Genomic DNA, 15,000 nt, shown 5'->3' on the forward strand with positions numbered 1-15,000 from the left:
TATGTTACCTGTGATGGATGTATGCTACCTGTGATGGAGGTATGTTACCTGTGATGGAGGTATGTTACCTGTGATGGAGGTATGTTACCTGTGATGGAGGTATGTTACCTGTGATGGAGGTATGTTACCTGTGATGGAGGTATGTTACCTGTGATGGAGGTATGTTACCTGTGATGGAGGTATGTTACCTGTGATGGTGGTATGCTACCTGTGATGGAGGTATGTTACCTGTGATGGAGGTATGTTACCTGTGATGGTGGTATGCTACCTGTGATGGAGGTATGCTACCTGTGATGTAGGTATGTTACCTGTGATGGAGGTATGTTACCTGTGATGGAGGTATGTTACCTGTGATGGAGGTATGTTACCTGTGATGGAGGTATTTTACCTGTGATGGATGTATGTTACCTGTGATGGTGGTATGCTACCTGTGATGGAGGTATGTTACCTGTGATGTAGGTATGTTACCTGTGATGGTGGTATGCTACCTGTGATGTAGGAATGTTACCTGTGATGGAGGTATGTTACCTGTGATGGAGGTATGTTACCTGTGATGGTGGTATGCTACCTGTGATGTAGGTATGTTACCTGCGATGGAGGTATGTTACCTGTGATGGTGGTATGTTACCTGTGATGTAGGTATGTTACCTGTGATGTAGGAATGTTACCTGTGATGGTGGTATGCTACCTGTGATGGTGGTATGCTACCTGTGATGGAGGTATGTTACCTGTGATGTAGGTATGTTACCTGTGATGTAGGAATGTTACCTGTGATGGTGGTATGCTACCTGTGATGGAGGTATGTTACCTGTGATGGATGTATGTTACCTGTGATGGAGGTATGTTACCTGTGATGGAGGTATGTTACCTGTGATGGAGGTATGTTACCTGTGATGGAGGTATGTTACCTGTGATGGAGGTATGTTACCTGTGATGGAGGTATGTTACCTGTGATGGTGGTATGTTACCTGTGATGGAGGTATGTTACCTGTGATGGAGGTATGTTACATGTGTTGGATGTATGCTACCTGTGATGGAGGTATGTTACCTGTGATGGTGGTATGTTACATGTGTTGGATGTATGCTACCTGTGATGGAGGTATGTTACCTGTGATGGTGGTATGTTACCTGTGATGGTGGTATGTTACCTGTGATGGAGGTATGCTACCTGTGATGGAGGTATGTTACCTGTGATGGTGGTATGTTACATGTGTTGGATGTATGTTACCTGTGATGGAGGTATGTTACCTGTGATGGAGGTATGCTACCTGTGATGGAGGTATGTTACCTGTGATGGTGGTATGTTACCTGTGATGGAGGTATGTTACCTGTGATGGAGGTATGTTACCTGTGATGGTGGTATGTTACCTGTGATGGTGGTATGCTACCTGTGATGGAGGTATGCTACCTGTGATGGAGGTATGTTACCTGTGATGGTGGTATGTTACCTGTGATGGTGGTATGTTACCTGTGATGGAGGTATGTTACCTGTGATGGAGGTATGTTACCTGTGATGGTGGTATGTTACCTGTGATGGTGGTATGTTACCTGTGATGGAGGTATGCTACCTGTGATGGAGGTATGTTACCTGTGATGGTGGTATGTTACCTGTGATGGAGGTATGTTACCTGTGATGGATGTATGTTACCTGTGATGGATGTATGTTACCTGTGATGGATGTATGCTACCTGTGATGGAGGTATGTTACCTGTGATGGATGTATGTTACCTGTGATGGATGTATGTTACCTGTGATGGAGGTATGTTACCTGTGATGGAGGTATGTTACCTGTGATGGAGGTATGCTACCTGTGATGGAGGTATGTTACCTGTGTTGGAGGTATGTTACCTGTGATGGATGTATGTTACCTGTGATGGATGTATGTTACCTGTGATGGATGTATGTTACCTGTGATGGATGTATGCTACCTGTGTTGGATGTATGTTACCTGTGATGGATGTATGTTACCTGTGTTGGATGTATGTTACCTGTGATGGATGTATGCTACCTGTGATGGAGGTATGTTACCTGTGATGGAGGTATGCTACCTGTGATGGAGGTATGTTACCTGTGATGGATGTATGTTACCTGTGATGGAGGTATGTTACCTGTGATGTAGGTATGCTACCTGTGTTAGAGGTATGTTACCTGTGTTTGGAGGGGATGTACCCGGTCTCCTCAGGCTCCCCCCCCGGGCTCACCCTCCTGGCCTGCCACCATTCGTCGTCGCTGCTGTCCGTCACGTGGACCACGTCTCCGAAGCTGAAGTCCAGCGCCTGAGACAGGACTCCACAGTCCCACTGCTTATCGTAGTCAAACAGCGCCCTGAGACACAGCACTGCCTTCAATACGCCTCTTTATTACATCAACTGAACACGGAGAGTAAGGGAATCTGTGTTTGGCCTGTTTTCTGACCTTCAAACGGTGAGGAACACGCATCTGAGCGATGAGCAGAACGGAGTTGTGAAATCTCCTCTGCTAAGAAACTAAACAGGCTTTCCAACGGTATACGATTTAGAGAAGTTTTGTTACAACAAAGAACAAATCTACCAAACACAGATTTCCTGACTCGTTAAGTTTGTATTATGTAAGTTATATGATGTGAATGTATGTGGTACCGGAGGTAGAAGCTGCGGTTGACCCTCAGACTTCCTGACGAGCTGTTCATCATCTGCTCCCTCAGGTCGTGGATCTTCGCCTCGAAGCGGCTGTACTCTGCACACACAGACCATCATTAACATTATATTACATCTCTTTATATATATACCTTTCTGTGTGTGTCTCACCCTCTGGTCTGTACTGAGCCACGATGGTGACCGTCTGTCCGGCGTTCTTCAGAGCGGCGGCTGCCTGTTCATGAGTCGCAAACCTGAGATCCACGCCGTTCACCTGGAACAAAACAACATCCAGCTTCAGTCTGAGGAGATCCACACACTGAGGTCACTTCCTGTCTCAGTGAGGTCACTTCCTGTCTCTGTGAGGTCACTTCCTGTTTCTGAGAGGTCACTTCCTGTCTCTGAGAGGTCACTTCCTGTCTCTGAGAGGTCCCTTCCTGTCTCTGTGAGGTCACTTCCTGTCTCTATGAGGTCACTTCCTGTACTGAAGCTCATGATCTGGTCCCCCTCCCTCTCTATGATGTAACTTCCTGTCTCTATGAGGTCACTTCCTGTACTGAAGCTCAGGATCTGGAGCCCCTCCCTCTCTATGATGTAACTTCCTGTCTCTATGAGGTCACTTCCTGTACTGAAGCTCAGGATCTGGTGCCCCTCCCTCTCTATGATGTAACTTCCTGTCTCTATGAGGTCACTTCCTGTACTCACGCTGAGGATCTGGTCCCCCTTCCTCTCTATGATGTAACTTCCTGTCTCTATGAGGTCACTTCCTGTACTCACGCTGAGGATCTGGTCCCCCTCCCTCTCTATGATGTAACTTCCTGTCTCTATGAGGTCACTTCCTGTACTCACGCTGAGGATCTGGTCCCCCTCCCTCTCTATGATGTAACTTCCTCTCTCTATGAGGTCACTTCCTGTCTCTATGAGGTCACTTCCTGTCTCTATGAGGTCACTTCCTGTACTCACGCTGAGGATCTGGTCCCCCTTCCTCAGCTCCCCGCTCAGATCAGCTGGTCCTCCAGAGAGGATGAAGGAGATGAAGATGCCCTCCCCGTCCTCCCCCCCCACGATGTTGAACCCCAGGCCGCTGCCCCCCCGCTGCACCCCCACGCGCCGAGGCTCCCGCGAGGACTCCTCTTCTCCCAGCATGCACCGGGGCACGGGGGAGTACTGGCGCGGAGACAGAGGGGCTTCTGGGTAATCACACAGGTAGTCCGGCTCCATGTAGGCTGAGTATAAACAATAACAACAATGAATAAACACGATCACATTAATGAATGTCAACAGTTTCTAGATCAGCCAACGATGACCTTGAGAAGTGGGTTCAAAGAAGAAGGTCACAGCAGGATTTGGAAAACTAACTCATTTCATGTTGTGAGTGTTTCATCGGATCCACGGCACGACCCTTCACACTGAAACCCACGACTGTGTGAAACAGGAAGTGTACGACTGTGTGAAACAGGAAGTGTACGACTGTGTGAAACAGGAAGTGTACGACTGTGTGAAACAGGAAGTGTACGACTGTGTGAAACAGGAAGTGTACGTACAGCTGGTGAGGTCGGGGGGGCTGTATCTGTCGGCCTGTTGGATGTACTGGGCGTTGGGCGTGGAAACCTTCAGGTACACCACCTCGCCCGTGTTCTTCAGAGCCACCACCGCGTCCTCGTGAAGCACGTCCTCCAGGGACACGTGGTTCACCTGAAGGTCAGAGGTCAAACAGGTCACACAGGTCATTTATAGTGAAGCACGTCCTCCAGGGACACGTGGTTCACCTGGAGGTCAGAGGTCAAACAGGTCACACAGGTCATTTATAGTGAAGCACGTCCTCCAGGGACACGTGGTTCACCTGGAGGTCAGAGGTCAAACAGGTCACACAGGTCATTTGTAGTGAAGCACGTCCTCCAGGGACACATGGTTCACCTGGAGGTCAGAGGTCACACAGGTCATTTCTAGTGAAGCACGTCCTCCAGGGACACGTGGTTCACCTGGAGGTCAGAGGTCAAACAGGTCAAACAGGTCATTTCTAGTGAAGCACGTCCTCCAGGGACACGTGGTTCACCTGGAGGTCAGAGGTCATACAGGTCATTTCTAGTGAAGCACGTCCTCCAGGGACACGTGGTTCACCTGGAGGTCAGAGGTCAAACAGGTCAAACAGGTCAAACAGGTCATTTATAGTGAAGCCCGTCCTCCAGGGACACGTGGTTCACCTGGGGGTCAGAGGTCAAACAGGTCATTTCTATAAATAGAGGCTCTTTGAAGCTCCAAGAGCCGGAGGTGAATATATATTATAGATATTATATATTTATATTTACGTACCGCCAGTATCTTGTCCCCGATCTGCAGGCGTCCGTCTCGGTGTGCCGCCCCCCCCCTCGATGATCTTAGTGACGTAGATGCTGTTGTCTCCCGGGACGTGTTGGTTTCCTGCTCCGCCCGCGATGCTGAAGCCCAGACCTGCAGGCCGTTAGAAACAGGAACCATCAGCTGGAGGTGTTGGGGAACACTGAGTGTCCTCCTCCAACATGAGAGTAACATGCTAACTAAGGTATCCCAACTGTAGCTGTGTACATGACAGGATGTGTGATTACCTAGAAGAGCATCAGGACTGTTTGAGGCATATGATAGCTATGTGATTAACATGATGATTCAGCCTCTATGGAGATAGACATATGACAAGCATGCTCATTTCTGACGTGGAGCTAATCTGAAGTAAACATTGAATACTGCTTTCTATTCCTCCATCTTGTGACTGTGTAACTCCCTCTCTTGGATATCAGCATGTGAAGGACACTGTTCAGGAACTAGTTGATGCTCTGTATGTGATGACTCCTTCCATTCTGGAGAGGATCACACATACATGGATCCTGAGATTGAAAGTCAGATTTTTGAGATTTTGTGAAAAAGTCAGAAAAAAAGAGAAATGTTGAGATTTTTAGAAAAAATCGAGATTTTGAGAAAAAGTCGAGATTTTGAGAAAAAGTCAGATTTTTTTAGATTTTTTGAGAAAAAGTCAGATTTTTTTTAGATTTTTGAGAAAAAGTCTGATATTTGAGAAAAAGTCAAATATTTGAGAAAAAGTCTGATATTTGAGAAAAAGGCTGATTTTTGAGAAAAAGGCTGATTTTTGAGAAAAAGGCTGATTTTTGAGAAAAAGGCTGATTTTTGAGAAAATGTCTGATTTTTGAGATTTTTGAGAAAGTCAGATTTTTAAGAAATAGTCAGATCTTTGAGAAATAGTCAGATTTTTGAGAAAAAGTCAGATTTTTTAGAAAATCAGACAACAATATCATTGTTAGCTAATGAATGTTTCCATGCTGAACAACAACAACATGACAACGTTTTCATTGGTCCCTCTTCTTTAGAGAAGACCAGGAAATTATGGATACACGGATCGTGTTCAAATCAATAGGCACGCAATGACTCTAAAGAATAATGATCACGCCACCAAACAGACATTCAAACTAAAGGAACCACCCTGTTTGGAAAATGTAAGAAGTACAGGTATTTGTGTTCAAAATGTAAGAAGTAGAAAGTACAGGTATTTGGGTTCAACATGTAAGAAGTAGAAAGTACAGGTATTTGTGTTCTAAATGTGAGAAGTAGAAAGTACAGGTATTTGTGTTCAAAATGTAAGAAGTAGAAAGTACAGGTATTTGTGTTCAAAATGTAAGAAGTAAAAGTAAAAAGTCGTCATGAAAATAAGTAGTGGAGTAAAGTACTGATACCAGAAACATGTACTTAAGTACAGTAACTAAGTATTTGTACTCCACTTCTTCCCACCTGTGCAGGTCAAAGGTCACTTCCTGCCTACCTTTGGGGCCCTTCATCAGTTTGATCTGCGTGATGCGTTCGCTGGCCGGGCGCCGCCGCAGGACGTACAGCCGCACCACCGGCCCCGCCTCCTTCAGGGCCTCCACGGCCAGGGAGTGCGTCACCTCGCGCACGTCCACGTCATTCACGAACACTATGCTGTCGTTCACCCTGCAGACAGGAAGGATCCTCAGGTCAGGATCAGGGGGGAAGCAGGTCAATGTGGAAACAAAGCCGTCTCCTAGCATTGAGCTACAAAAAGCTACAAACACAATCCGTCCGACTGGAAAAGGTTTGCAGGTTTCTGTAGTTACTTTAAGGAAAAGGAAATGCTAGGATTAGAGAGGGATAACTAACAGGTCATTCTGTTCATTCCGTGAATCAAGTACCAAAGTTTAAAATAGTGTTGACTACACAAACTCTTCATGAGGTCAAAAAGAAAAACAATGTATTGTTCAGAAAAGGCTCTACGTTAAGTTAGCATGTATAACCTGTTTGTTGTGATACTAACAAACAAAGACAACGTTAGCCTTTGAGCGTAGCTAACAGTGCGTCTAGTTGTCAGCAGGATGATTGACAGGTAAAGAACAGGTAAAGAACAGGCGTACCGCAGGCGGCCGTCCTGAGCGGCGGCTCCTCCCGGGATGATCTTAGTGATGAAGATGGACGGGTCGTCTCCAATGTGAGGGTTATCGGTCCCTCCTGCGATACTGAAGCCCAGACCAGAGTTTCCCTGAACACAACACAACATTAGTACACCGTAACAGCAACACAACAATAGTACACTGTAACAGCAACACAACATTAGTACACTGTAACAGCAACACAACATTAGTACACCCTAACAGCAACACAACATTAGTACACCCTAACAGCAACACAACATTAATACACTGTAACAGTAACACAACATTAATACACCGTAACAGCAACACAACATTAGTACACCCTAACAGCAACACAACATTAATACACCGTAACAGCAACACAACATTAGTACACCGTAACAGCAACACAACATTAGTACACCCTAACAGCAACACAACATTAGTACACCCCTAACAGCAACACAACATTAGTACACCGTAACAGCAACACAACATTAATACACTGTAACAGCAACACAACCATTAGTACACCCTACAGCAACACACATTAATACACTGTAACAGTAACCAACATTAATACACTGTAACAGCAACACACAATTAGTACACCCTAACAGCAACACAACATTAGTACACCGTAACAGCAACACAACATTAATACCTGTAACAGCAACCACAACATTAATACACTGTAACAGCACACAACATTAGTACACCCTAACAGCAACACAACATAGTACCCCTAACAGCAACACAACTTAATACACTGTAACAGTAACACAACATTAATACACCGTAACAGCAACACAACATTAGTACACCCTAACAGCAACACAACATTAATACACCCTAACAGCAACACAACATTAGTACACCGTAACAGCAACACAACATTAGTACACTGTAACAGTAACACAACATTAATACACCGTAACAGTAACACAACATTAATACACTGTAACAGCAACACAACATTAGTACACCCTAACAGCAACACAACATTAGTACACCGTGACAGCAACACAACATTAATACACTGTAACAGCAACACAACATTAGTACACCCTAACAGCAACACAACATTAATACACCCTAACAGCAACACAACATTAATACACCGTAACAGCAACACAACATTAATACACTGTAACAGCAACACAACATTAGTACACTGTAACAGCAACACAACATTAATACACTGTAACAGCAACACAACATTAGTACACTGTAACAGCAACACAACATTAGTACACCGTGACAGCAACACAACATTAGTACACCGTAACAGCAACACAACATTAGTACACTGTAACAGCAACACAACATTAGTACACTGTAACAGCAACACAACATTAGTACACCGTAACAGCAACACAACATTAATACACTGTAACAGCAACACAACATTAGTACACCCTAACAGCAACACAACATTAGTACACCGTAACAGCAACACAACATTAATACACTGTAACAGCAACACAACATTAGTACACCCTAACAGCAACACAACATTAATACACCCTAACAGCAACACAACATTAATACACCGTAACAGCAACACAACATTAATACACTGTAACAGCAACACAACATTAGTACACCGTAACAGCAACACAACATTAATACACTGTAACAGCAACACAACATTAGTACACCCTAACAGCAACACAACATTAATACACCCTAACAGCAACACAACATTAGTACACCGTAACAGCAACACAACATTAATACACTGTAACAGCAACACAACATTAGTACACTGTAACAGCAACACAACATTAGTACACCGTAACAGCAACACAACATTAATACACTGTAACAGCAACACAACATTAGTACACCCTAACAGCAACACAACATTAATACACCCTAACAGCAACACAACATTAATACACCGTAACAGCAACACAACATTAATACACTGTAACAGTAACACAACATTAGTACACCCTAACAGCAACACAACATTAATACAGCCTAACAGCAACACAACATTAATACACCCTAACAGCAACACAACATTAATACACCCTAACAGCAACACAACATTAGTACACCGTAACAGCAACACAACATTAATACACCGTAACAGCAACACAACATTAATACACTGTAACAGCAACACAACATTAGTACACCCTAACAGCAACACAACATTAATACACCGTAACAGCAACACAACATTAGTACACCCTAACAGCAACACAACATTAATACACCGTAACAGCAACACAACATTAGTACACCCTAACAGCAACACAACATTAATACACCGTAACAGCAACACAACATTAATACACCGTAACAGCAACACAACATTAGTACACCCTAACAGCAACACAACATTAATACACCGTAACAGCAACACAACATTAATACACCCTAACAGCAACACAACATTAATACACCGTAACAGCAACACAACATTAATACACCGTAACAGCAACACAACATTAGTACACCCTAACAGCAACACAACATTAGTACACTGTAACAGCAACACAACATTAATACACTGTAACAGCAACACAACATTAATACACCGTAACAGCAACACAACATTAATACACTGTAACAGCAACACAACATTAATACACCCTAACAGCAACACAACATTAGTACACCGTAACAGCAACACAACATTAGTACACCGTAACAGCAACACAACATTAGTACACTGTAACAGCAACACAACATTAGTACACCGTAACAGCAACACAACATTAGTACACCCTAACAGCAACACAACATTAGTACACTGTAACAGCAACACAACATTAATACACTGTAACAGCAACACAACATTAATACACCGTAACAGCAACACAACATTAATACACTGTATTAATACACTGTAACAGCAACACAACATTAATACACCGTAACAGCAACACAACATTAATACACTGTATTAATACACTGTAACAGCAACACAACATTAGTACACCGTAACAGCAACACAACATTAGTACACCGTAACAGCAACACAACATTAGTACAACCGTAACAGCAACACAACATTAATACACTGTAACAGCAACACAACATTAGTACACCGTAACAGCAACACAACATTAATACACCCTAACAGCAACACAACATTAGTACACCGTAACAGCAACACAACATTAGTACACTGTAACAGCAACACAACATTAGTACACCGTAACAGCAACACAACATTAGTACACCGTAACAGCAACACAACATTAATACACCGTAACAGCAACACAACATTAGTACACCCTAACAGCAACACAACATTAGTACACTGTAACAGCAACACAACATTAATACACTGTAACAGCAACACAACATTAATACACCGTAACAGCAACACAACATTAATACACTGTAACAGCAACACAACATTAGTACACCGTAACAGCAACACCACATTAGTACACCCTAACAGCAACACAACATTAGTACACCCTAACAGCAACACAACATTAGTACACCGTAACAGCAACACAACATTAGTACACTGTAACAGCAACACAACATTAGTACACCGTAACAGCAACACAACATTAGTACACTGTAACAGCAACACAACATTAGTACACCGTAACAGCAACACAACATTAATACACTGTAACAGCAACACAACATTAGTACACCGTAACAGCAACACAACATTAGTACACCGTAACAGCAACACAACATTAGTACACCGTAACAGCAACACAACATTAGTACACCGTAACAGCAACACAACATTAGTACACTGTAACAGCAACACAACATTAGTACACCGTAACAGCAACACAACATTAGTACACCCTAACAGCAACACAACATTAGTACACCCTAACAGCAACACAACATTAATACACCCTAACAGCAACACAACATTAGTACACCGTAACAGCAACACAACATTAGTACACCGTAACAGCAACACAACATTAGTACACCGTAACAGCAACACAACATTAGTACACCGTAACAGCAACACAACATTAGTACACCCTAACAGCAACACAACATTAGTACACCGTAACAGCAACACAACATTAGTACACCGTAACAGCAACACAACATTAGTACACCGTAACAGCAACACAACATTAGTACACCCTAACAGCAACACAACATTAGTACACCGTAACAGCAACACAACATTAGTACAACCGTACACAACACAACATTAGTACACTGTAACAGCAACACAACATTAGTACCCCTAACAGCAACACAACATTAGTAAACCCCTAACAGCAACACAACATTAGTACACCCTAACAGCAACCCAACATTATACATACACCACCTTAACAGCCACAAACATTAATACACCCCTAACAGCAACACAACATTAATACAACCTAACAGCAACACACATTAATACACCGTAACAGCAACACAACATTAATACACCCTAACAGCAACCAACATTATACACCGTAACAGCAACACAACATTACACCCTAACAGCAACACAACATTATACACCGTAACAGCAACACAACATTAATACACCCTAACAGCAACACAACATTAATACACCGTAACAGCAACACAACATTAATACACCCTAACAGCAACACAACATTAATACACCCTAACAGCAACACAACATTAATACACCGTAACAGCAACACAACATTAATACACCCTAACAGCAACACAACATTAATACACCCCAACAGCAACACAACATTAATACTGATTGTGTTTCCATGCAGAAACAGCAGTGAGCGTCAGGTTAAAGTTCAGCACTTTGATTTCTGAGAGGTTTTCAAAAATAACCAGCGGCACGATAAAAATAACTCTGCTGTCAGACTTTATATCTGAGTCTGAAATCAGCCCCAACACAAATAACTCAGCGTCTGTGTGTGTGTGTGTGTGTGTGTGTGTGTGTGTGTGTGTGTGTGTGTGTGTGTGTGTGTGTGTGTGTGTGTGTGTGTGTGTGTGTGTGTGTGTAAAGGTATTCATGTATCATTCAGAGCACTTAGTTATTTTGAGTGATGATGCAGCGGCTACATGTTAGCTTAGCTCTGATCAACCAAACAGGGGATTTGAAGCTGTTAGCTGTTAGCTCGTTAGCTCGTTAGCCCATTAGCTCGTTTGCTCAATAATACACCTTTTAGGTGCAGGTGATTCTGCTTTAGTTAATTGTGATTAAATCAAAGCAGGTTATTGTGGGTTCATCGGGCAGATATACACAGTGTGTTTGTTATTAGATATTAGTGTGTATTACAGTATATATGATGGTATATTATGGTATATTATGATATATTATGGTATATTATGGTATATGATGGTATATTATGGTCTGTCTCACCCTCTCCAAAGTGATCTCCTCGTACTCCAGCTCTCCCTCGGATCCGTTCATCTGAAAAAACACAAAAACATTTTGTTATTATTTATTTATTTTAAAATCGGCTCCTGTGCTGCTAACTGCCCGTCTCCATGGCAACGCCATGGCAACAGCTGTCGAGCCCTCAGGGGGCCGGTTACCTCGGCAACTGGGACCGTCGCCACGGCAACCACCTCCTCTCTCTCTTTAGTGTCTTACATCACTTCCTGTAGAAGTCTGTGGTCAGAGCTCAATAATATCTAATATATATATATATATAATACACTATAGAGCGCACTACATTAATAATATCTAATATATATATATATATAATACACTATAGAGCGCACTACATTAATAATATCTAATATATATATATAATACACTATAGAGCTCACTACATTAATAACATCTAATATACTCCATGTATTAATATATACCTTTAATAATACACATATTAATGTGATATAACTGTGATTATACCACGTTCTGACGACACACTGTCAGGTTCATCAAATATCAAAATACCATTAACATATTTCATGGAATTTCAAAATAAAAGCATTTCTTAGGTCACAACCTCATGCATAGGGTTATCTCGAACCATTCAATGGGCAATCACAATTTGGATGTTACACCCAAATTATTACAGCTGTATAACACCAATATTACACCCATGTTACACCCCTATTATACCAATATTACATCCATGTTACACCCCTATTATACCAATATTACATCCATGTTACACCCCTATTATACCAATATTACACCCATGTTACACCCCTATTATACCAATATTACACCCATGTTACACCCCTATTATACCAATATTACACCCATGTTACACCCCTATTATACCAATATTACACCCATGTTACACCCCTATTATACCAATATTACACCCATGTTACACCCCTATTATACCAATATTACACCCATGTTACACCCCTATTATACCAATATTACACCCATGTTACACCCCTATTATACCAATATTACATCCATGTTACACCCCTATTATACCAATATTACACCCATGTTACACCCCTATTATACCAATATTACACCCATGTTACACCCCTATTATACCAATATTACACCCATGTTATTACACCTGTCTTACACATGGACACTGCATGACCCCCAGGACACAGACACCATTTAAGGGTTAACACAATCAGGATTTTCAACGCACAAAAAGCCAAGAAAACACCATAAACATTTCAATGAATCTCAAACTAAGAGCGTATCTCCTGCGGGGACAGCAGGTCCACTTAAGGGACTGGAAACTGAGTATTTGTAAATCTCCTTTTTGAATGTATTTGTCACCAGAAGGACGATCTATCATTTCCAATAAAAGCCTGCAGACGGTGGAAACCATGAAGAGCTGAATCCGTGTTCTGAGCAGCTTCAGTGTTATACAACAGCTCACTCTGAATTAATTAAAGTCTTCCTCATTTCCCCCGACAGCTCTCTGACTGAAGGAGAAGAGTATTTAAAGTCTGTAGCTGCTAACTAACTTAGCAATTTACCAAAACCAACAATAGAAGCCATACGCTAGCATGAAGCTAACATCAGTCAAATATAAACATCTACAGCTAAATAAACAACGACAGATGCTGGACGTCAAATACATGTAGTTAGCCTAGCTTCAGTGGAAGCTAACAGTCATTTCGCTTACAATTTAGTATCCTACTAATGTCATGCTAATAGCCTAGTAGCTCCGCAAATTCCACGCTAACAGTCAGTGTTAGTTTTCTAAAGTCAACAGAAAGAAGGATGTTGTAGCTAATGTCAAATACAAGAAGCTAGTAGCCTAGCTTCAGTGGAAGCTAACAGTCATGTTGCTTATAAACGCTAGCAGTTTAGTGGCACGCTCATTTTCTTAATTACGTGCTAACAGATCAGTAGCTTACTAATGTCAATGCTAATAGTTATTTTATACATGAAACGCTCAAGTCTTGTTTTTCACTAAATTTGACGCTAACAGTCTGATAGTTTAATAAAGTCAACAATGAGAAGCCAGCATCCTGTCGTGGCTTCTCATTGTTGTGAAACTAAGCTAACAGGAAGCTAACGTAAGTCAAATAAAAACATCTGGAGTTACTTTGAGTTAAACAAACCATCAAAGCTAATCAACCAGAAATAATGAGCTTCAGAGGACGCTAACAGTAGCTAGCATTAGCTATATCGGGTGAACTCAGCCGACCATCCACACGACCTTTGACCTACGACACAACACAACGGCTGGCACCTTAAGATCATTTTGGAGACACGGTTCATCCAATCAGAGAAGAGACTCTGTCCCCATTACAGCCTGATTGGCCCCTCCCCCTGGAGCCAATCAGGCTGCTGGGAGCTAATTAGCGCTGTGAGCGGGTTCCTACCATCATCCTCTGCCTGTGTCTCTTAGCTTTCCTCACGTTGTTGATGAAGCGTCTTCCCATCTTCTTGGCGTACCACACGGACACAAACATCTCCCCCTGTCTCCCCCTCGCCTGTCTGTCTCTCGCCTGTCTGTCTCTCTGCAGGCTGTTACATAAGGACGGATGGAGATGGAGTGACGGATGAATAATTAACGAGCAGCAGCAGCAGAAGAAGACGCTCGTTAAGCTCGTTAGCCGTCCCTTCCTAACGAAGCGTCCGACATGACGGA

General features: G+C 42.5%; 1 protein-coding gene across 1 annotated transcript in view; it reads right to left on the reverse strand.

Moving 5' to 3' along the window:
- The window catches only part of LOC117479776 (disks large homolog 4-like), a gene marked incomplete at its 5' end in the record, with an annotated part of 21,861 nt that overhangs the window by 2,776 nt on the left and 4,085 nt on the right, over positions 1-15,000 (reverse strand). The window contains 10 exon segments of the mRNA XM_034126860.1: positions 2,149-2,325; positions 2,619-2,715; positions 2,787-2,889; positions 3,579-3,841; positions 4,160-4,310; positions 4,929-4,982; positions 4,984-5,066; positions 6,424-6,593; positions 7,031-7,155; positions 12,327-12,377. Coding sequence (XP_033982751.1) covers positions 2,149-2,325; positions 2,619-2,715; positions 2,787-2,889; positions 3,579-3,841; positions 4,160-4,310; positions 4,929-4,982; positions 4,984-5,066; positions 6,424-6,593; positions 7,031-7,155; positions 12,327-12,377 — 1,274 coding nt within the window.

Source organism: Trematomus bernacchii, unplaced genomic scaffold (assembly GCF_902827165.1).
Source record: "Trematomus bernacchii unplaced genomic scaffold, fTreBer1.1, whole genome shotgun sequence".
NCBI lineage: Eukaryota > Metazoa > Chordata > Actinopteri > Perciformes > Nototheniidae > Trematomus > Trematomus bernacchii.